The sequence below is a fragment of the Pipistrellus kuhlii genome, unplaced genomic scaffold, assembly GCF_014108245.1.
Source record: "Pipistrellus kuhlii isolate mPipKuh1 unplaced genomic scaffold, mPipKuh1.p scaffold_m20_p_67, whole genome shotgun sequence".
Taxonomy (NCBI): domain Eukaryota; kingdom Metazoa; phylum Chordata; class Mammalia; order Chiroptera; family Vespertilionidae; genus Pipistrellus; species Pipistrellus kuhlii.
In genome coordinates, this window is record NW_023425570.1 from 993,718 (window position 1) to 1,018,188 (window position 24,471).

The 24,471-nt window shown below is 48.8% G+C and overlaps 1 protein-coding gene across 2 annotated transcripts in view; it reads right to left on the bottom strand.

The window, feature by feature from the left end:
* Positions 1-24,471, bottom strand: part of PACRG (parkin coregulated) — a 230,769-nt gene that overhangs the window by 164,943 nt on the left and 41,355 nt on the right. The window contains exon 2 of one of the 2 annotated variants that reach the window (XM_036420362.2): positions 17,578-17,712. The exons of the other annotated variant lie outside the window; for it this stretch is intronic. Coding sequence (XP_036276255.1) covers positions 17,578-17,712 — 135 coding nt within the window. The remainder of the gene's footprint in view (positions 1-17,577; positions 17,713-24,471) is intronic. 2 annotated transcript variants of the gene reach the window in all.

Below are 24,471 nucleotides of genomic sequence, written 5' to 3' on the forward strand. Positions count from 1 at the left end.
TCCTACCAGTTAAATTCAGGAGCAGCCGGGCACACTTCTGAGGATTCCCGGAGGAAGTCAGAGCACTCCTACGACTACTCAGATTTCATGGTTATTAAAACGATTGATTCAATTTCCTTTTCTTTTAAAAAAAAATATATATTTCATTGATTTTTTCACAGAGAGGAAGAGAGAGGAATAGAGAGGAACGTCGAAGAGAGAGAGACATCAATCAGCTGCCTCCTGCACACTCCCTACTGGGGATGTGCTCGCAACCAAGGTACATGCCCTTGACTGGAATCAAACCTGGGACCCTTCAGTCCCAATTTTCTTTTCTTATGTAGCTCTGCTTTGCTTTAAAAACTGGCCTTCCATAGGGCAGAAAGGAAGTTTAACCAAAGAAGCACAGATGAATTCATCAGATTTTCCAAATGCCCAAGGCTATCATTATGTGACCATCATCTCAGACAACTAAGATGCCTATTTTTTAAAAATGGGACTTCATCACAGTCAATGACCCCAAACCACCAGGGCCTTGACTCAGGCGCTGAATCTCCAGTCTCAGGGCCTGGCATATCGTTGACAGTAAGTACTTGTTGAGTGACTTATAGTCAAACCATGGAAATCAATAAGGATCAACTAAAGCTCCATTGTCTTTTAATCATGAAGATCTATCTTAAAGGAACAAGCAGTAAGCAGTAGTGACTGTTTCACCTTAACGAGTGCCCTCCTGGTCCCTTTATTTCCGTCCTCCCTGCCTGCCAGGGGCCTGGAGCACTGTCCCCGAAGTCACACTCTTTGAGGGTCAAGCAATGAACAGTATTTACTTTGGAGGAACAAGCAGCCCTAATGGGATCAACTACAGTACTGGTGAGTTTCAATATCCAGCAGAATAAAACCATATAAAGCAGGTTAAAAGTAAGGCCCTGGGCCCTGGCCGGTATGACTCATTGGTTGAGCATCCTTCCTTGCGCCAAAAGGTCGCCGGTTCAGTTCCTGCTCAGGGCACACGCCCGGGCTGCACGTTTGATCCTCTGTAGGAGCTGTCCAGGAGGCAGCTGATCTATGGTTTTCTCTTAGATAGGCCTCTCTCTCTCTCTCTCTCCCTCTCTCTCTCTCTCTCTGCCCCCCCTTCTCTCTCTCTCTCTTCCTCTCTCTTTCTCTGTCCATTCCCCTCTCTCTCCAAAATAAAAAAAATAAAAATATTCCCAGATGACGATTTTAAAAATAAAAACACTTCTCATCAGTTTTACATTAAGAAACAGATGTACAAAAAAATAGAAAAAGAAAAGAAACAGAAGTGCATTTTCATGCTGACAAAGTAATTTTGTAAAGCAAAATAAATTATAAAATGTGTGTTTATTAACTTTACAGCATTTAGATGTTTGATACAATAATGTTGATATCCAATTGATTTCTCAAGCACATTTTCTCTTCTAATTTTATTGCTCGCAGCGAAGCAGAGATTTTGATTTATGGTTTCCAAAATCCAGGTAATTTTGCATGATTTTAAGTTACTCTTTACTTCATTTCACTCTAATGGCACGCACTGCACAAAGACCTCTCTCCCCGACTCCCCAGCACCCAGTCAACTGTGGCTGCCTGGCGTGTGATCCTAGGACCTTCAGGTGCATGACGTGACGTGTGTAACCGTCACAGTAGATACCTGGGCGTGTGCAAATGGGAAAAAGCATGTGCGCTGTGAATTCATCAGATCGTGCCTTGGGGAGCGGCCCGTCCATCTCCCCCGTGCTCCCGCATCGGAAGCTCACGCTCTGGGTGACCCGGGTAAGGACAACGCGGATGTGGCATCTCTGTACCCGGATGCGTCTGCTCACGTGTGTCTCATCGTTTCTTGTTTGTTTTTGTAAATCTTTTTACTAGCAATGATTTTACTTTGAAAAGAAAAGAGATATGGGACACAAAGCAGATTTGCATGGTTACATAAGCTTCCTTATACGGTATTTAAAGGGCGAAAGGCACTTTTCACAAAGGAAATATGTATTTGCATATGCTCATAAAATATTTACGTTGAAATGTACAAAACACAGTCATTCGTGATCCCTTAATTAGCCTTTAAGCAGAGTAAGAACTTAATTAAAATATAATTTGTGAAGTCATTACAGTTGGGTTATAACTCTGACACTGATTTTCGGTAATGAATGGGTCCCGAAAGCACACGATTCATTTGGCTGTTGACATTGCATTTTCTCTTCAGCACTTTCCTCTTTGGGGAATCAGGACATTTTTAAAAGTGACAGGCATCCAGTAGACACCATCACTTAAGAAATGAATTTAGAAAACGTTACCAAATGGCCTCTGAGGAAATGCATCATCATTAGAGGAATCTCCCCTTACTGCCCAGCCAGCTGTACCCCATACTTCCATGATTATTTCCATCACCATGTAACACTCCATGTTCACTGGTTTGGTTGTTTTCCTTCCTACTGTAATGGGAGCTCTATATAGACAGGGAATTTACCTGCTTTACTCATTGCTGTCTCTAGTCTAAAATGGTACCTGCATATAGCAGGTGTTCAGGTAATGTCTGCTGAATAAACAGCCACTTCTTATTAAGTTGCATGGACATCAATTAGATGACACACACAGTTAAAAACACATTCATAAGAATACAGTTTCAATATGACCAGACCACTAGAATTTAAATAAACTAATCCTATGTATCAGTAGTAAGTAATATTCAGTGAGCTAATCTATATAGGTCTTAAGAGGATGACAAACTACAGTCTGTAAGAAAATAGAAAACCAAACAAAAATATGAGGCTTGAAAATAAAATGTAAAAATAAAACGGGGGCTCAGTTGGTAGGGCAGCGTCCCTGCCAAAAAAGGGTGCTGGTCCCATTCCTGGACAGGGCACGTGATCCCGGTAGGGGGCGCGCAGGAGGCAGCGATCAGTCACACTCTCACATGGACGTTTCCCTCTTCCTCTCCCTTCCTCTCCCTCTAATAATCAATAAACTATTTTCTAACATAATAAAGTAAGAATAAGAATAAAATATGTCTAAGATAACCATCCTAACTCTTGAGTTAGAGGAAATTCAAACTGCTATTATATTAAACAAAATATACAAGATGTAGACTATCTCATTTTAATAAATCGTTTCAAACACCAGCTTTAGAATATGTATTCAAGACATGCCAGGGGCTACAGTGAGTGGCAGTTAAATAACACTCCGCTCAGGCCACCATCGCAGCCCGGGCACATGAACACAAACTTCTGTCCTCCCAGCACTGAGACTGACACAGGCTGTGTGCCTCCCCACAGGAGGTACTAAACCATGAGGAACGGTCACGAGGCAGGAAACACAATGGTTTTCAAGAAATCCACATACATAGGTTTCGCACGTGCAAAGAGCAAGACAGCCAAAGATCAGGAAATCAACGGTGATTGTTTCAGACGCTGAATAATGAGGCTGTACATGGATAACATGCAACGTTGCTTAGCAAAAATCGTTTTTTCTTCAATCCTGGTATATTCCAGAGTTGTACTCACTGGATACCGAGCTCACAGCTTCTGAAAACGGACCTAAGTCCTAGTATTACTGACCAGACAACATTCCTGGTGATACTGCAACTGCCCAATGCATGTTCCCCTCCCCCTTCCTGCCTCTTCCCACGGACACCCTCCCCTCAGGAGAGTCCAGATTTCTTCCTCATGCAATGAACCATCTGCAGAACCACTGCTGGAGACTCGACGGTAGTTCTGTGGTTAGTTTATTAAATATAGAAAGTTACAACAACGAAGTGTCAAAATCACAACCCACACGGGCGGAGTGAGCCAGGGATGCCCAAACAGAATTATCAAGATCTTAACTTCTGCTTTTGACGTGTGGTTTTCACATTACCAGCCCAATACATTAGCACTCCTCATGGTGCATTAAAAAATATATGAAGAGAAATTGGTGTAACAGACCATCTCTTTTGTGCCCATGCAAATGCATCATTGCCCAAGCAACTCCTAAAAATGATCTTTGAAGAGTGGTTAAAAACACTGTTTTGTTTTGTTTTTACAATTCAGTCTTATACTTTGCTGATTTAAAAAAAATACTTGATGGTTAATAGGATTTTATATAGCTTAATGCAAATGGAAAGCATTTGTTTTTCAAATAATGAGTTGATGCTTCTCAAGAGATTCACTATTTATTGCCAGATTTTAATACTGAAAAAATTAGAGTCATCCACACACCGTAATTAGCCGGTAAAATCTTACAGAATGAACACTGAGCTCTTACCTCCAGCACTGAAATAGGGACAAGACGTCTATATGAACATGCCTAGACATGCACACACACATTGTACACAGAAGTGAGAATTGTGTGTTGGCACGAAATCTTTGTCTTTTCCTTGTGATTTTTCCAAACTCAAATTTTACTGTCTGCAAGCCATTTAATACATGATTACACACATACAGACACACTCACTCACACCCTCCCACATGCATACTCAAACACTCACACACTAACACACACTCAAACATGCATTCTCACCCACTCACACTCACACATATCCACACACTCACCCACACACTCACACACACACACATTTATGCAAACTAATACATTTGCTGATTACATCTGTTCAAATAAAAGGACTTCTGTGAAAAATACAAAGAAGATCTTAATTCATTGACATTTTTACACTGAACGTTTTTAAAGCGGATCTTGCAATGGCCAGGATTGTTTCACCAGAGAGCTCCGTTTATCTGCATGTTAGCAAAGGCATGAAGCTAACGGAGGAAACCACCTCCAGAGAGACCTCTGGCCAACATGCCAAACAGCTACAAAAGCCGGAGGGAAAGTTACAGCAACACAGAGCCATCCTCTAAAGTAAGAAGGCCGATACCAGCTCCCAGGATGACGAGGAAACGCAAGCAGCGAGCGGTGGCGGGGAGGAACCCAGGCACCAGATTCCCAGCGATGGGCCCGGAGCCTGTGCCCATGAGACCCCCTTGGAAGCACCCACAGGGATGAGTCCACTCCCAGAGGGCGAGGGTGCCAAGCAAATTGCACAAAACAGCGGCTCCCAGGTCAAACGCCAAGCTAAACAGCTGAGAACAAGAGGGAGGTGGCAGATTCAAACACCCCAGCAAGTACAGGTAATAGAAGAACGTGAGAGAAACTGTAAGTAAATCTATTGTAATTACATAAGCTGTTAAAGACAGTAAGAGAAATCATAAAGCAAGAAGAAGCCAAAAAAAAAACCAAAAAAACAACTTGTAGGTCTTTTAAAGAAACAAACATCGAGTCTCGAATTGGTATTTACTGAAATACACAGGTCAGACAGTAGATCAGACCTAACCGAGTCACTGAATTAGAAGCCAGGTCTGAGGCAATCGCCTGGATGGAGCCCAGGGAATTAGAGATGGGAATGAAGAGGAAAAAAGACCGGGAGTCTGAAGGCTGCAGGGAGAAGGGCCAGTTCATATTTAACGGGGACTGGGAGCCTTCACATTTAAAGCAGATTGAACTGTAAGCAGAGCCAATCTTTAAAATTCACAGCGAGGTGCAAACCCGAAGAGAGAATAGGTTTCAAAATGCAGAGCAGGCGTGGGGTCAGGGATGTCTCTGCTATTTGGGGTTGTGGTAATATGTAGACACACACACGTGAATTAATCACCTCAAGGCCATTGTGCAGGTAAAATGTACTAGTCCTTTATGTAATACTAATATAGTGGGAGGAGAAAATTCACTAAAATGCATACAAATATGTAAAATGGTATACATTTCATAGTCTCTCAATTGAAAACATTTGTCTACAGAAATCATTTGAACCAGATTGCAAAAATAGGACATGTTTTAGACACGCTGAAAGAAGGAATGAGAATGTATGGTTTATGCAAGAGGAAGCAATTTATTTCAACACTTGACATGTGCTCCTGGGCCTTTTTCAGATTCTTGTTGAATAGCGATCTATTCTAGTCAAGGAGCTACTTAAGACTAGAGCCCTCACTATGCAGGCTTGAGGTCCAGCGCTGTGTTCCTCACACGGTGTGTGACTCGTGATGTGAGCAGGTGAGTCCCTGCGGCCCAGGGGTTGATGAGGTCATTAGGTCTCTGCCAAGGGGCCCAGTCCCATAATGGACTAAACTAACCTGCACTCAGCTGTCTTAATAGCCCCTGGACAAGAGTTTGGACAGTGTCCCCCCACATGCCACCAAACTGCCCATGAAGACGGAGCAAAAGAGGAAGACTCAACATGCCACTGAGAACCAGGCATAGTAATGAGTGCCCAGGCAGACATGTAAGGAACTTTTACAGATAACAATGGAATTGGCTACAAAACCCACAATTCTTGGTGAATTCATGTATTGCAACCAGAGGCGCCCATCCGAAAGTCAGTAAGTAGCTTTGGCATCCCTCCTACAATTTCTGCCACTTGGTCAGGGATATAAGATCTAGAGCAAATTCAGAGGGTGTGGGCAGTAGGCTAGGGCACCATTCTGCTATGGCGAAGTTGTTGCTTTATAATACAAAGTGCTATTCTTTTCCATTCTCATTCCTGTCGGTATCGCTTCTACAGCCACACCCAGCCAAATCTCAGAAAAGGGCTGGACAGGAAGCAGGGACAGAGGCCGTGGGTGGCACGCTCATGGCATCCCAGACAGCAGTGCGCTCTACGAGCAGAATGCTGCGGGCAAGGGCAGGGAAAAGCAGAACTGCGTGCTGTGCATCTCAGGGGGGCAGGTTTCATCTGCTCCATCTGCCTCAGGATCGAAAGTCACAAAAGATGCCCTTTTAGGGGACAGAACGGAACTTAATGAAATTTGCTCAGACCAGACCCTGAGCTGTAGCGGGGAGCTGGGCAGCCTCCCTGAGTGGAGCTGGTAGGAAGCGCTCACCTGTCCCCAAGCAAAGAGGAAGAGAGGTCCAGCACAGGCCCGTGTCCTGTGTCTTGGCAAACACCTGTCCCCGATTGAGGTCAAACCAAAAGTATACAGTAATATATATGGGTTCCATAAACAGCCTGCTCACAAAAAGAAATGGTTACCATCTCAAAGGCTTGACAGTGAGAAAGATCCTTTAAAGTCACTTCTGCAGAAGTCAGTGGTTTTTAGAAATAGGTGCACTCAAGGGCTCAGTAGCCAACCTTCATAAAAGAGCAAAAATCCTTATTGTGGTAACAGGTAGATGCAAAAATAAAACTTTACCCTTAGGGAATAATCAGACATGTTTACAAAATATATATACACATATGCATATTCATATATACATATACATATACATATACATATATTCAATGATGTTGATAATAGTATTACTTATAATAGCAAAATATTGAATAAAAACATTAATATCCAACAATAGGGAATTGGTGACATTACAAAACCCTTTAGAGATTCTCAAAATGGCTTTTAAAGTACATATTCATTGGCATCATAAGCTGCTCAGTTGACAAAACCTCTTTTCATCTCCCCAACTTCAGATGCTAACCAGCCACCAGTTCTGTGGAATGTATTTTCTCAATAGCCCTCAAACTAGCTCTCTTCTCTCTATGCTCACAGGTGTGGGATTATAATTCATATCATTCATTCAACTTTTTCTATGATAAACTTGCCTGTACAATAATGGCAAGCTTTTTAAGCCAATGTGTATAATGATATCATGGAAGAAATGAGCAATATAAAGATTTTCAAGGCTTAATATAGCAGAAATAAAATTTAAATTGAGGCAGTAATAGAAAAATTTATACTAAATAGAAAGAGAAAGTTCTATAACTTTAAAAAAAAATGAATCGAGATAAAAATATCGATGAAGATAATGACAGAAATTATAGGATCAAGTAATTACAGTCTACATCAAATATTTGTTCTAAGAAAGAATGTAGAAAAATTGTGACAAAAATGATAAACTATGACATCACAGAAGAAAACTTTCCTCGCTTGAGAAAAAGTTTCAAGTAGGTAGACAGAGTAACTCACTACATTAAAGAATTAATGAAAAGAAAAATGTACATTCATAAAAGCAACTTTTAATTATACGAAAATACTGCAATTACCCAGACTGAAAAATCAGTAATCAAACAAACAAAAACAGATAAAAAACAAAAACAAAAATTAGGCTGGTCTTAATCTTTCAGCCACCACATGTTAGACTATAATGATGTTAAATATTCAGAGATTTATTTGTAGGAGAATAGTTGTAATTTAAGCATGTTAACAGTGATCAATCAAATCATGGTTCACATATGAAAAAATATGTCTTCAAAAAATTCAAGAGTTAAGAAATAGTGAACCCATGTAAGATCTCAAGAAATGGAAATTTATGGCTTAAAGTTTTACGGATTTTTCCCTTATTCAGACTGGAACAGTCTTGGAAATTCTGTAGGACTGTTTGTTTTGATATGTCTTAGATTGGGAGAGGAAATTTGCTCCATGATTCTGTCAATGGTCTTTGTCCATTTTTATATTTGTCCCAAAATCAAGCAATGTGTTTCATATTTAATGTCTTTTTCATAATATTTGTTCCACTGAATAGCTTGGGGAGGGGGCGGCATGGGCAGGGTGGAGAGGGTCAATGGGATTAAAAAAGGGGGGACAACTGTAATGCTTTCACAGGAAAGATAAATTTTAAGACACTTAAAACGCACACTCAACTGTGGTTGTCTTGTTAGTTGCTGCAGTTACATAAACTGGGGAGAACTAACAATAATTTATCCTCCTGTGGCAGTTATGGCCATTATTCATCTCCTCTGCTAATTAATCCTTGAACGTTCCTTTGATTTTCTTAAAAACCATCATATGAAACATAATTTCAACAAAGTAAAATATATACATGTAGAAGAAAGACTAAATTAAAACATCAATACTATACTGAAAGTTGTTATCTCAGATGAATGCTGTCTTTTGTATGAATTTTTTCCATTTTCCAAATTTTCTACAACAATCCTCTATTGGTTTAAAACTCAATATGAGTTTTAAATATGAAAAAAAAAATTAGTAAGTGCCAATAATTTTTATGTCATATGACAAATTTTAAAGAATGAGTTGTATAGCAGTTTACTTATAGATCCAGAAACATAGAAGCATGAAACAGACTGATGAATCTCAGAGGGGAGATGGAGGAGGGTGGGGAAAGGATCAACCAAAGAATTTGTATGCGTATATGCACAACCCTGGACAGAGACAATAGGGTGGTGAGGGCCTGAGGTGGGGCCAAGGGGAAAAGAAAGGGGACATAGGTACCCTGTTTCCCCGAAAATAAGACAGGGTCTTATATTAATTTTTGCTCCCAAAAATGCGCTAGATCTTATTTTCAGGGGATGTCTTATTTTTCCATGAAGAAGAATATGGTACACATTTATTGTTAAATGAAAATAAAGGAAACTTATTACCTGTATACGGTACGGTAGTAAGGTAGTTGTCAACCCAAACCAGACAAACCGTGAATCCTACAGTATCAAGAATTTACTCATTTATTCAATGACAATCATGTCATCTTCTGGAACATCATCATAACAATCCAATTCCTGAATTTCCTGGTGAATTTCTTGCGACTCCATTTCTTTCAGAATCAGTGGACCAAATCTCTCATGTTTAGCATAGGGGGGTCTTATTTTTGAGAGATGCCTTATATTTCACTCAGAAGGAAACTTGTAAGTAGGTCTTATTTTTGAAGGATGTCTTATTTTCGGGGAAACATGGTAATACTTTCAATAATAAGATTTTTTTTAAAATGAGCTGTACACTATTCTCTACTATACATAAAGAAAGATAAGAATATACTTTGAAAGATGTTGACAATGGATAAAATTGCATTCAATGAATGATGGAGCGGTGAGTGATTTCTTTATTCCTTCTCCTTTCCAATATTTTATTTTATAAAATAAACATGTATATATTTCATATTGAGAGTAAAATTTTAATAATACAGGTATAAACTTATATGTTTGTACATGAATTCAACTGATTATCCTATCATAAAACCTTCAAGGTCAGGATAACATTCATTGTGACAAAAATAAGATGTTATTTCCTAAAATTGTCGCCTCCAATATTAAAGTTGAAATGATTATGCATTAACATAATATTTAGACTTTATCTGAAAGAAGAGGAGAAACCTAATACAGCTGCAGGGGGTTGGAGATTCACGGAGCGCCCAGAGCCCTTCGACCCTTTAAATGAAAACATCAAGCAAACATCGATTTTTCCTTTTTACTATCTGATTTCATTTGTCATTTGTCAAAGAACTTTTGATCTCAAAAGAGCTTCAGCGGAGAAAAGGGCCACGTGCCAAGTGATAAGACAGACAGGGCCTTGGAATGAGCACCCGCAGGGACTGGAGCCTCTCTCCAGCCTGGTGTGGCGATACCGCCAAGGTGCAGTGGGTGCCCACGCGGGATTCCTGACCGGCGGCAGGCGCCACTGTCCGGATCAGAGCTGGGTGGGCGGGCAGCAAGTCCACTTCCCGGCTGAGGGCGTGACAGTGGTATCTTAGCCGTGGACCCTATGCTGCTAACGGCTGCTCCCATATTTCTTTCTTTCATTTTTCTTCCTTCTTTTTTATTTTAATCATCACCCAAGGATATTTTCCCATTTGTTTTTAGGGGAGGGGAAGAGAGATGAAAGACGGAGAGACACACATCGACTGGCTGCTTGCAGCATGAGCCTTGACCAGGGCCCTGTGGGGAGGAGCCTGCATCCAACGTATGTTCCCTTGACTGAAGTCGAACCCAGGACCCTTTGGTCTACAGGCCGATGCTCTACCCACTGAGCAACGCAGGACTATAGTGGCTGCTCCTACCTCCCCACAGCGGGGGGCCGTTTAACGGAAAAGGGGGAGTGACTTGCAGAATTCCCTCCAGTGTCCCCTGGCCCCGGGTCCGAAGCCTCCTCACAGTCCCCTGTGAGCTGTGGGAGCCCTGCCACCAAACCACAGCACAGAGCGACAGGCGACCTTTCTCTTCGCCCCCTGCCGCTCTCAGGCCGTAAATCAGGGGCCGCCATGCTGCAGGGGTGGCATGCGCCCGCGGTGAGGAGCGGACGGAGGCCGGGGAGCTGTGTCAGGTTGGCCACAGGCAGCCTGCGCCGTAAAGGTGAGCCGTTCGCTCTAACTCCTCCCATGAATCACCGGCGGCGGGCAGCCGGCCCATTAGGCGGAAAACCCTCCCTCTGGCTGCCAGGGGTCAGCGCGCCCTTTTCAATCACAGGTGTTTCTGAGCCGGCTGTGTCCTCCGGCTGCTCTCTTCCCGGCAGAGCGAGCTGCAGCCAGTAAGAGACGGGCGTTCCTGGGGGTGCGGGCCCCCTCAAGCACCCCACCTGCGCGCTCCTGGCCAGAGATCCTCGTTCTCAAGGCTTCCAGGGGGAGCTCTGACAACCAATGCCGGTGGAAATAACGGACCAGAAGCCAGGGAGATGGCCCCTTTCCTTGTGAGAGTGCCTGACAGGTGCTAGCACAGGCCTGTCTCCAAACCCGCACTCTGGCGGCCAGCACAGGCCGCGGAGCCCAGACCCTCCGAGGACATGCCTCGTGGGAGACAAGTCACTCCGCTCAGAAATAAATGTGCCCACGAGACTGCAAAAGTCAGTAATGGCTTCCCCTGGGGGGTAACAGAGAAAGACTGAGAACCCTTGAGATACTGAACCGTTAAGAAACCGGAGCCAGCGAAGGACTGGCATGTTAATCCAACATCAGAGAATTCTGGCAACAATCCGCCGACGGTGAAGGGACAGGTACCGCAGCGTGCGCCTTCCTTTAAAAACGCAGCGGGATTGGCGGACGGTGAGCTGACGTGACCTGAGGCTGCTTGTCCCTGTACGGAAGCCCGAACACATTCCATAATAATTATACTTAGCAGCTTTCTCCTCATCAATGGTCCCCTGGCACCGGGTCTGTAGGTCATGACACTAAGAGCGAAGTAAAGAACGTATCGGAGAAAAACTCTGATCGGGGTGCTAGCCCCTCAGGGGGACTGAGGATGGACGGTGCCGCCGGCCGCCTTGCCCCCGGGAGAAAGGCTGCAGGATCCGTCCGTCTGTGCCCGGCGCTGCTCTCCGTGGATGTTACCGGGGGACACGCATTGCTCGTCGTCAGGAAAAAGAAATGAACGTGTGGTTTTGAAACGTGAGGAGGGTCAGGCATGAGCGGCCCTTGGGACAGCGTGCACGGCAGGAGGAGGAGCGTCTTCGTGGTAAGAGCGCCCCCACACAAAGGACGCCCGCATCTCCTGGGACTGGCCTCGGTGGCTAATCCCTAATCCGTGTGTGTCCTTCAGAATATTCCATGAGCATCGATTAGGAATCATGGCGAGGCGTTTCTCAGAGCTCCCCGTGACACAGCCATGTCCAACACCAAGTGCACGGCGTCCTTACAGGCGGGAGAGCGAGGCCGAGAGAGAGAGAGAGAGAGAGAGAGAGAGAGAGAGAGAGAGAGAGAGGGAGGGAGGGAGGGAGGGAGGGAGGGAGGGAGGGAGGGAGGGAGAGAGAGAGAGAGAGAGAGAGAGAGAGAGAGAGAGAGAGAGAGAGACACGGCCCAGGAAGCAGCTCGGTGGAGGTCCCAGGTGAGGGATGGCTCCACAGGCTCAGCGCCTCTCACACACCACGGGGCTTGGAGGATGGGGGCTGGGAGGATGGGGGGGGATGGGGGCGGGGGGGATGGGGACTGGGAGGATGGGGCTGGGAGGATGGGGGCTGGGAGGATGGGGGCTGGGAGAATGGGGGCTGGGGGCGGGGGGGATGGGGGCGGGGGGGATGGGGACTGGGAGGATGGGGCTGGGAGGATGGGGCTGGGAGGATGGGGGGGGAGGATGGGGGCTGGGAGGATGGGGCTGGGAGGATGGGGGCTGGGAGGATGGGGGGCTGGGGGCTGGGAGGATGGAGCTGGGAGGATGGGGCTGGGAGGATGGGGGGGGGGGGGCAGGGCAATGAAGGCCCGGCTGGAGGCAGACTGGGACCTGCTGAGGGAGCTCCAGGCCGCGCCTTCCCCACCCGCTCTGCACCTTGCGGGCCCGGCCTGGCTCTCGCTCTCTTAGAACATTCCAGCCGTAAGCAGCGGGCAGGCTTTGGCGATAAGCGGGTGCGGCCACAGAAATGAGCACATTTATAGAAGCCAATGGTCAGAAACATGGGAAAGTGTGTTCTCCATTACCCGCTTCACGTGAAGCTGTGAAACGCAGCCTTGGATCCCGGTGTTAGCCAGCCCGCAGCTGTGTCATCACTCAGGAACCCCCGGGGCCCGTGGGGGCTGCGTGCACGCCTCAGGCGGCGGGGCCACACTCCGGGTGTGCGCTCAGCCTCGCCGCCACGTGCACCGGTTCTGGTTTTATTCCGTTTCTTCCCATGTTGCTGGCATGGCGCTAAGGATCACTTACATGTCACACTAAAGGTGAAACAAGAGGCCCCTGCCCACCACGCGCTGCCATGCGGGTCAGGAGGTGCGGAGGGCAGGGCCCAGGCCCAGGCCCCGGGGAGGCTTCGGCTCAGGGTCAGCACCGCAGCCTCACGTGGCTGGAGCTCCGGGCCCTGTGTCTTTTCACCCAAACTCCCTGACGCCAGCTCACAAACACTAGTATGCTACGGCTAACATATGCATTTTCACGGAACAAACTTGGCATGCTAAATAGAGATGATTAAAAACATGGTTACATTGTCCTTCTTCATCCTAAAAAATGTCTGAGAGAATTCAACAAGGACCCGTTCAGATTGCTCTTATCAAATAGTTTGTACCAATTCTAAGTTCCTCCCGTGTGGCCAGCGGAGAACAGACTCGGCCTGGTAGCCGTCCTCGCAGCACGAGGTGGGTGGTGGGCGGTGGGCAGTGGCGGTGGGTGGTGGCGGTGGGGGGTGGGTGCTGGGCTGTGGGTGGTGGGCGGTGGGCAGTGGGCGGTGGCTGGTGGGTGGTGGGCGGTGGGTGGGCGGTGGGTGGTGGGCGGTGGGCAGTGGGCGGTGGCTGGTTGGCGGTGGGTGGTGGGCAGTGGGTGGGCGGTGGGCGGTGGGTGGGCGGTGGGCGGTGGGCGGTGGGCAGTGGGCGGTGGCTGGTGGGCGGTGGGCGGTGGCTGGTGGGTGGTGGGCGGTGGCTGGTGGGCAGTGGGTGGGCGGTGGCCGGTGGGCAGTGGGCGCTGGGCGCTGGGCGGTGGGTGCTGGGCGGTGGGACAGGCGGTCCCGGTGGCACCTCCACGCCAGCAGCCTGGCGGCAGGGATGCGGGCTGGCCGGGCGCGGGCCCAGCTGGCCTCGTCTCCAGGACGGACGGTTTCTCGTGCCGGCTCGTTATTTTTAGGAACCCCGTGTGCTAATTCTCCCCAGCTCCCCCGGGTCTGCGGGGAGGTGGGTATTTTCAATGACGTGTGTTCGGGCCTATTTTAAACCAGCGGCTCAGGATGGCGGAGCGTGTGAAACGGCGTTTCCACAGCGCCCTTCCCTCGAGCCCATGTCCCTGTTAGCTGTCAGGAGCCTGTCGTTCCCGGTTCAGACTCCGCCCGGAACAGAGAACTCGGACAGGCTCCCGCTCCTCCTCCTGAACAGCCCTGGAAAAGCCGGGAGGTGGGGGGACGTGGGGCCCAGAGGTAAGGAAAGAGGAGAGGAAGGAGGGGGGAGGAGGGAGGAGGCAGGGCAGGGAGGAAGAAGGGCCAGGGACTCGGAGGGAGGAGGGAGGAGGGAGAGGAGGGAGTGGCGGGAGGGGAGGGGATCAGAGACCGGGGCTGATGTAGACTGGCGGGCGGGGTGTCGGGCGGGAGAGGCGGTTACGGAAAGCAGCGCCAGCGCCCACATCGGCTCCTGTTCCCATGACGCCTGCCGTAACGCTGGCGGTTAGCGCAGTTTCACCCTCCCCCCCAGCGACGGACCCCCTCCACCCTCCCCTGAGTGGACGGGGGGACACACCTGGATGTTCTGAAAGTTGGTGTGTCATTTCTCTTCCCTCTGGGATGCCGGGAAGGCCCCCCCACCACCCCCCTCCCCCCAGCACTGACCTGGCCGGGCTGAGGCCACCACACGGTCAGGGCCTGCGCCTGGACACACACTGACTCACACACAAGTTGAAGGGCCCTTGGTGCCCCTGTGAAGGTGTGTCTTTGCCATCGCCGCCGCCTGTGCTCTGGAGGGGTGGGGGGGGGGGGTGTCTACACGGACAGAGTCCCGTCATGTTCGCTGCCGTCAGCCCGGTCCAGGAAATGCAGACAATGGGCAGGTGAACCGCGTTAGGTAAGTACCAGGCGTTTCATGGCTGACCATCACTCACCCCAGCTCCTCTGCTCTGTTAGAAAACGAATACTGACATACCGAATACAAGGCAGAGCGCGCCCGGAGACCTCCCGTTCCAGGCCAGAGCCGCTCATCCTGCCACCGGCAGCCCGTAGGAAGTGGCACCGCAGATGCTTTGAAAACGCCCTCGTGTTCGCCCAGGCCCGGGTGCTGAGCACGGGCGGCCTGACCGAGACCCCGGGCCCTCCCCGTTTCCCAGGAGGCCACCTCGCCATGGCCCTTTGTCCAGGTAGCGGCTCGGCTTGTGTGTTTCACTGCCGTCCTCCTAATGCAGAGCGGCTGTCTATACGGTGACCGTGTGGCCGTTCCATCACAATTAATTGAAATGAGCATTCGGTGCCCGGTCTCCCTGGCACACTGCAGTGCTGAGCGGCACATCTGGCGGCGCCAGCCGGGCTGAGCGGCGTTCGCGGCTGCGACCTCCGGCATCCCCCCAGGACCATCGAAGGGCACCAGAGGCAGCACACATGCCCCCCCCCCACCATTCCCTACCCCCCGTCCGCCCTGTCCTCCGGCAGGAGGGACAAATGGCTGTTTCCATGGGCACTGAGCTGTGACGCCCGCTCAGGATGGCGGCCGAGAGTCCTGACATGCATGGCCGTTTCCCTGTCTCCTTCATGACACACAGCCTTGAGGGCCTGCTGATGGGGGCCGGCCAGCCGCTCCAGAGCCCGGAGAAGGGGTCCTGACACCTTGGGGGCCGGCTTCATCAGCCTCAGGAGGGGGAGGAGCCTGAGGTTTTTATTGGTGTGATTTTTATGTCCTGTAATTACTTAAAAGACCAAAGCCACTCACTTTTTATAAAGAAATGGGGCACGCTCTTTTCTGAGAAAGCGTATGCCATATTTGGGTACTTCCAGGGTGTTATCTTGTGTAAAACGGTAAATAGACTAACAAACATAATCAAATACAAACAAACCCCCAAACCACGGTAAGTGTTGGGAACACGCACTCACTAGTATGCTACGGCTAAAATATGCACATTTTCACATAACACATTTTGCATGTTAATGTAGATGATTAAAAACATGGTGAGAATGTCCTTCATCATCCTAAAAAATGTATGAGAGAATTCAACAAGGACCCGTTCAGATTGCTCTTGCCAAATAATTTGTAACAATTCTAAGTTCAATAACTGAATAGCAGATGCCTGCTCAAGGTTTAGAAATGTTAGATAATTCCGTGAAAACACATGCAGACACGCCAGGAATAATGCAAACAATCTGCTTTGTGTGTTTTTTTCTATTAAAAGGGCAGAAGTTAATACCAATGAACCTTCCTAAGACACTGATAAATTCCTCAGCTCCAGCATTTACCCGTTAGCATAAATGTATTTGTTGCTAATCACAAACAGCTCCTGCGTTCGCCCTCAGACCCTGCCGTGGCTTTGGTGAGACGGGCCAGTGGCTCACTCTCAATGACATTTGGCAAAACCCTTTTCTGTCCCTTCACCCAACGTGACGCTCTCACGCTTTTCTGTTTCCAGCCGCGAAGCCCTCTGGCTGATAAATATCACCACAGCAGAGCCGATGATAGCGAAGATAATTAACCGGCAGAGGCCGGTCAGAGACGGGCATTCCTTCTCAAATGGAATGGAGCAGCCTCCTCCGGGGTGAGAGATGGATGAGCTTTTACCGATGACCTCAGCGAGCCTCGCAGGGAGAGGCAGCCCCATTAGATGGGAGCCATTAGGCGACACATTTATTTTGCAGCCAATTAACCTTTTGTCAAAAAAGCGCCGGTGTGCAAAGGTCCCGGGGCAGGGGTCACCCTGGGCGGGCACGCGTGTCAGCCGCTCGGCCACACGGCTGCAGGCGGGAGGGGCAGGGCCACCACGCTGACCCATCCACTCAGGAAGCAGCTTCCCCGCACGGCAGGTGCCCCGAGGGCGGGACGCGTCTGGGAGATACGTGCCTGTGCCCTCCGCGCTGCCACTTCTCAGAAGAGCAGAGAGGATGCAGGCACCAGGCACTGTGCGGGCACCACCCTCTGCCACTCTCACTTTGTGGTCAGAATGTGACTGTCTGTCCAGGTCCGTGGTCGACAAACTGCGGCTCTCGAGCCACATGCGGCTCTTTGGCCCTTGAGTGTGGCTCTTCCACAAAATACCACGGCCTGGGCGAGTCTATGTTGAAGAAGTGGCATTAGAAGTTTAAGTTTAAAAAATGTGGCTCTCCAAAGAAATGTCAATCGCGGTGCTGTTGGTATTTGGCTCTGTTGACTAATGGTTTTGCCGACCACTGGTCCAGGTGGACAGCTCGCCCAGGGCTCCCCCCGAGGCCGGCCCACCTCCTCATGTGGCGGGCCACGCGTGTGCACCGGGCCAGTCCCGGCCGCAGCCGGCGGGCGGGCGGTGGGCCCTCCGGTGGGGCCCCGACTTACCTTCCACGCGATCTTGTTTCCTTTCGAGTCGTGCTCCAGGGCGATGGGGAAGTCTCCGCGCTCATAGAATTTCCGGAAGGCTGTGGGCTTGGTTGGCCTCTCTTTGAACGCACCTGCCAGGGGCGGGCCTTTCACCTGTGGAGAGAACAGCAGGAGGCGGTTTGAGAGCGAACCAGGGGGAAGCGGGAGCTCCTAAGGACCAGGCTGCATAAAATATTCTGGACAGTCAAGACCAGATTACTGATAATGAACAAAGAAAACCTCACTGCTACAAACAAACGAATTTTATAATCACTGTTAAGTGTCTACTTTATTTCAAGCTACTTTAGAGAGCATTCCTAGAAAATGTCACTTTAAAATATTACTTTATACGGAAGAAAAGCTTGAACTTTTGTTTAAAAAGTTTGTTAATAAAGGCATTTAAGTTCAGAGTGTTTAACTGGAGGTTTCCTAACAAAGAGGCAACAAGGACATTTATGCAGCTGTTCCCTCGTGCTGTCTCTGGATAATATATGTTTGTTCCTGTTCTAAATACAAATGTATCCACAACCTTTATCAGACTATTTTTTTTTCATTCTACACAATCCATTCCAACCTTCCAGGTAATTCTAAAAATATGTACATAGAAACCCCAGCGAAAAACAGCTGACCTCTGGCAGCGTAATGAAGACAATGTGGCTGGACATCACGCAGGAGGCGGCAACCGGACTACACGTCTTTAAACAAAGGCCAAACTCCTCTTAGGGACCCTTCTGGAAGCCCAGCCACTGCAGACGTTATTTAATGGCTCCAGGATTTTACTCCAATTTATTATTATTAAAAATGCAGGGCAAATAAGGAACCATAAATCAAACTGGGTTTGTGGAGAAATGCAATTAGGACCTGTCTGAGCGGTGGGGGCTGCCCGTAAACCAATTAGGAGGAGCGGCTGGCACAGCAGAACGCTTTTAATAAAAGCTAATGCGCTGGGGAGCCACCGCACCGAATGCACTTTGGGGCGAGGCCCAGTGCCAGAGGCCCGCGCGTGCGTTTGGTGAACGTGCTGTAATGGAGGCAGGGCTTGGACCACTCTGTCTGATGTCACAGACTAACAATCTGTCCGATGTCACAGACTAGAAATCGTGAGCAGGAAGGCATTCCAGGCTCTTGAACATTCTTTATCGTCGAGACAAACACAAACCACCACCATGGAAACCGCTTTCCCCCTGAGGTGGGAAAGCCATGTCTCGTCATCCCAATGGGCCCGGTTGGCCGGCCGCTGAGATTGGAACAATAAAATGCACGGTCACTGACTTCCTGTCTCCATCCGTTTCACCCTGCAGTCTGGATTCAGAATAACGCCTCGGTTACGCCTCCGACCAGCACCGCATCGGGTCTGAGCCTCCGGGCCCTGGGGTGAGGCCTCGGGCCTGCAGGTGTGTGGCCACCGGGCGAGGCTTCTGAGGAAGACCTGCTGCGATCCAGTGTCTGCCCCGTTGGCAGCTGCGTTGTTTTACTGCATCCGACCTTCTGCAATGCCTGTGGCCACCCAATGGCCGGGAAACTGCTTGCAAAATATTACGCTAAGCGGATCTGACTGTAATGGTAGACGCGGCGGTCGCTCATACAACCAGGGGGCTCTTCCAGGCAGCTTGGACAATATAACAACCTAATGACAGGACAAAGCACTGTGACAGCAATGTTCTTGTTAGGGGCAGCGGAAAAGATAATAAGAGCATATATAAATATTTATGGGGATAAATATTCAATAAACATAGATTACTGCCGAGTCCTGACAAATCAGGCCTCCGGGTCACGGTGAGTGGACGAGGAAACCCACAGGAGGGGTAACCTACCTCAGGAGGACTGTCCCGCCGAGATGCAGCAGGACGGCTGGTCAGGAGACCATGGGGTCAGGATGACGGATCTGAACCTCACAGCATGAGAGGGCCCAGGCCTTACGTTGGGGGGCAGGGGATGAAAAATGACAATGGAATCTGTGGATCGGTGTCCATTGTTTACAAACATGATTGGTTTCAGCCAGACAGAGAAGGAGATCTAAGTGTAGAGACAGTCCACAGAGGAACCACAGGAGGAACCACAGGAGGGAGGAACCACAGAGCCGGAACCGAGCAGGAGGGAGGTTCTGGGACAGCAAAGGGACCTGGGCCGGGGATGGACAGCGCTGGGTGTCCGCGAAGACAAGTGAAGACCTGGGCAGACGCTTACCGCCCCCCCCCCGTGCCACTCCCTGCCCAGAACCGCAGGGGGCGCTGTGCTTACCTCCCTCCTAAGGGCCTGTGTACACTTGACCCACATGCCCAGTTGACCTCTACGCGACCGCCCTAGGGTGGCGACCATGAGCAGCTGCCTCTGTGCTCCCACAGCACAGGTGCAATAACACAGCTGGCAAAGGAAGCCACACACACCCCCGAAATGCAAAATCCCGCAAGCTCCCTTTTTTCCAAATAGCCTGCCTTTTCCCAGAAACCCACCGAGTCCCCAGCTTATTACAGCAGCGAGCGCGCCAGACCTTCCCAGCCAGACCCCTTCCTCTCCTCTGCGCGGCCTCGCTGTTGCTCAGGCATCAGCTTAATAAAATCTGTCTGGAAACTCCTCTGCGGTTGCCTCTCGATTTCTGCCTTAGGGAACCCAAGAACCCCAACGCTGGCCACAATCTGAGCCACCGCCGTCTGCCCCTGCGGAAGACGACCTGTCACTGGGGCTGGGGAAACCCAAACTCGAAACGGCTAAGGCGCGTCACTGGTGGAACCGGGGGAGCCAAGGCGCTGGTTCCATCATGGAGGCCCCGCCCTCCTGGGGTCATCTCTAAGCCTGGTAACCTCCCAGGGCCCCTCCCACCCATCACTGCCGCACAGCCCGCAGCCTCTCCCTCTGTCCGCTTTGGATTACTGTCTTTCCCATGTCCTCACTTTAGTACAAACGCCGTATGCATACATTCCTGAACAAATGTTCATATGTTTTCCAGATTAATACCAATCTGTATGACCTTTTTATACTGAAAGGTATTAACCATTGGTTGCCCTGGTGGCCATTATCTCACTATCTCTGTTTTCCATTTGTATTTGTTTAGTGTCTAAAGGTTTTAAATTATGTCTTTTTGCCTCCAGCTTTATCTTCTCTAGGCCGGTCCTCTGCCGACTGTACAATGAATATTCTAACAGACTAATTAAATCATATCTCTCATCGACTTAAAACCCATAAATTATTTCTTAGTGACGCGCTACACAAAGACATGTGCATGCTGACTAGATCTCTGTAGTCATTCCCCTGCAGGCGCCCCGAGCATCATTCATACCCAAACCCCCCCGCTGTCTCAGGCCGGCCCTGCTCTCTGGTCGCCATGATGTCGCTGTTCTATCAACGTGTACTTCTCCCTCGCCCCTCACTGCTTTCTCCTGAAGAGCTAGCACCTTCAAGACTCCGCACAAAGAAGTCTCATCTCCTCTAAGAAGTCTTACCTAATAACCATCGCCCCACTCTTCTTCGCATTCAGCTTGAGGCGCCTGCAGGACAAACAATTAGACTCGGCCATCGAGCCACAGCCTGCATGGAGGTTATTGGGGAGAGGAGGAGTCCTAGGACCTGGGCTATGGAGAAGTTTATCTGTAATTGACATAGAGGCTAAATCTATGGAAATTGGGCCCTGCCCGCCTGGCTCTGTGGTTGAGTGTCAACTTATGAACCAGGAGGCCATGGTTCAATTCCCAGCGAGGGCACATGCCTAGGTTGTGGACTCAGTCCCCAATGTGGGGCGTTCAGGAGGCAGACGATCCATGATTCTCTCTCATCCTTGATGTTTCTATCTCTATCTCTATCTCTCTCTCTTCCTCTCTAAAACCAATAAAAAAATCTTTAAAAAATCTATGGAAATTGGTGAGCTTTTCCAAAGGGAGAGTATAGGGTGGGAAAAAAGTCTGAGAACCCGGGCCAGTACCTACAGATTGAATAGCAAGTGGATTCTGTGGGGGAACATGATTGACGGCAGGAGAATGGGGAAAGGATGGTGCCAGAGAAGTCAGGGAACACCAGGGACACTTTTTAAAACGTGATACCAGAGGTCCACTGCGAAGAAAACTGGAAGTCCTCGGAAAATTCAAAGAGCTGGAGTGGCGTGCTGGGCAAAAGCCCGCCTCCCGTGCCCTGAGGGGTGAGGGGGACAGGGACGTGAAACCACACACACTCTTTGGGGACCTCCTGCCCTCGGGTTGGTCAAGGTCGGAGTTGCTGTCAAGGTGTGACTGCTGATGGAGGGGAAAGCCAATGGAAACTGAAAATGGGCACACAGAGAATATCAACAGGCGTAATACTTGCATTCAGGGATATTTAATCACAGCACCAGAATGGATTTCAGAACACAAGATATATTTATAACTAAAAGGGCCAGAAAAGGAAACGTATATGTTTTTCAGTGTTAGAAACTTATCAATGTGAATTTAAGAACCTAAGGATATATAAAAAACAATATTAGAAACAGAGTTAAGAAACTGGCTCAAACATCGATCCTGCCGATATCATGTCTGCATTGAACATGTAATGAGTCTGTATCTCCCAGTCTCTGGAGACACAGGAAACCCGAATATCTGATCCTCAAGACAGACGTCACTTAGAAGAGCGAAGGAATATCCCACAATCTTCTCCAGAAGTGAGAGGTGGTAAGTGCACGGGAGGATAAGAGCATTCTGAGCACTCGGAGATAAGCCCTTGCTCCTTTAAACGGCTCCTTTTCAGTGGAAAATGTTCCCCCGCCTTTCAAGGTGCCTATATCTCCCAGCCGAACTAGGCAGAAATAGATGGTAATTGCCCACGAACCTGAATTCTGTCAATATAATAATTAGAAATAATTACCAGAGAATTCGGTTAGTCTATTTATCACCTTTGTTACTATTAAATCAGAGTTAATTTGCCTGCATTTTCTGTATATGTCTTAGATCTAAATAATTATCAATTATTACCACAATTTTCATAGCCGAAAATTCACTACCAATGAGACCAATTATGTATGCCTTTCTATGTAAAACCTCTTATAGCGAAACCCACACTTGTATTTTGAAACTCACTTGTACAATGGGGAAATTTTGCTAAAAATCTAAGGCTTGTGCATATTAATAAATTAATCTGCAGTGCTTGCAGAGACCATTTAAATATGATTAGCATAAATGAAAATTAAAGTTAGTATTATGACTATTGTAACACATTACGTTTAAATTACCACTGTCATATGATGAGTATGAAAAAACACACAAATAACATGTAGTTTTTCAGATTGGTAGGATGAGAAAGATAGGTATGAAGAGAATCGCCCGGAGTGGAATGACTAATATTCCAATTAAAAAAATTAGAGCACTTTAGTGCTAGACTTCACTCTCCTACCTGACATAAGTTTGCCTTGTTTGCTAGAGCAGTGATTGGCAAACTCATTAGTCAACACAGCCAAATATCAACAGCACAACGATTGAAATTTCTTTGGAGAGCCACATTTTTAAACTTAAACTTCTTTTTTTTTAAAAATATATTTTATTGATTTTTTTTTTTACAGAGAGGAAGAGATAGGGATAGAGAGTTAGAAACATCGATGAGAGAGAATCATCGATCAGCTGCCTCCTGCACACTCCCTACTGGGGATGTGCCCACAACCAAGGTACATGCCCTTGACTGGAATCAAACCAGGGACCCTTCAGTCCGCAGGCTGACGCTCTATCCACTGAGCCAAACCGGTTTTGGCTAAACTTAAATTTCTTCTAATGCCACTTCTTCAAAATAGACTCGCCCAGGCCGTGGTATTTTGTGGAAGAGCCACACTCAAGGGCCAAAGAGCCGCAGTTTGCGGACCTCAGGACCCTAGGGCATCTGAGGAGGCACATGCAGCACAGACGCATAAGTGGGGGCAGGGGGGTGGGGAGTTCGGGGAGTGAGTGGCCCTGGGACCCTTCAGAGCCTCCGCTTCCTCCTGTGTCAAATTAAAACATGATCCTGGCTGACGTCCGAGATCCTTCCTACACCTCCATGGCCTGCACGTGTGTTTGCTCACTCAGCAAACCCGAGGGCATGGTGTCATTGAGAAGTCACCATGGGGGGAGCTGAGAGGGGCTCACAGGGTGGCAGACTCCGTATTTCACCCGAGATATCATAAACTGGACCCATAGGGAGCACGGGAACACCCGGTCTGCACGGCCAGGCTCCTCTCCCTGAGCTCCGTCCCCTTAGCAGTGGCCCTGCTGCCAGGAGCCAGGCTTCCCGCAGGTCAGCGTCCCCGGCCGGGCCCAGAAAGGCGCCGCGATGCTGCATGCAGGCGGTCTCACAGGGCCCCGAGGCACTGAGCCCCCACCTGTCTGCCTCCGCAGAAGAGGAGCTTTGTCACCCAAACAAGAAATGGCTAAGGCACCGGTTCCATCAAGGAGGACCCGCCCTTCTGGGGTCATCGCATACACCTGTGACCTCCCAGGGCACCCCCTTCCAGCCATCACTGCCGCAGAGGAGCTTGGGGGAACATTTTTATTTTTTAAATATACTTTATTGATTTTTTACAGAGAGGAAGGGGGAGGGATAGAGAGTTAGAAACATCGATGAGTGAGAAACATCCATCAGCTGCCTCCTACACACCCCCCACTGGGGATATGCTCGCAACCAAGGTACATGCCCTTGACCAGAATCAAACCAGGGACCCTTCAGTCCGCAGGCTGACGCTCTATCCACTGAGCCAAACCGGTTTCGGCTTGGGGGTCACATTTTAGCTGACACTGACAGCCAGAGCGGAGCGCTGGGGTCTGCGTGTCCTTCCAGACCGCCGCCCCCCTCCAGAGCAGCCCCCACGCGGTGGCCGCTCCGCACAGTGTCTCCTGCAGGGTTCTGCCTCAGATGCCAGGCGCCAGGGCGCCTCCCACTGCTCTGCCG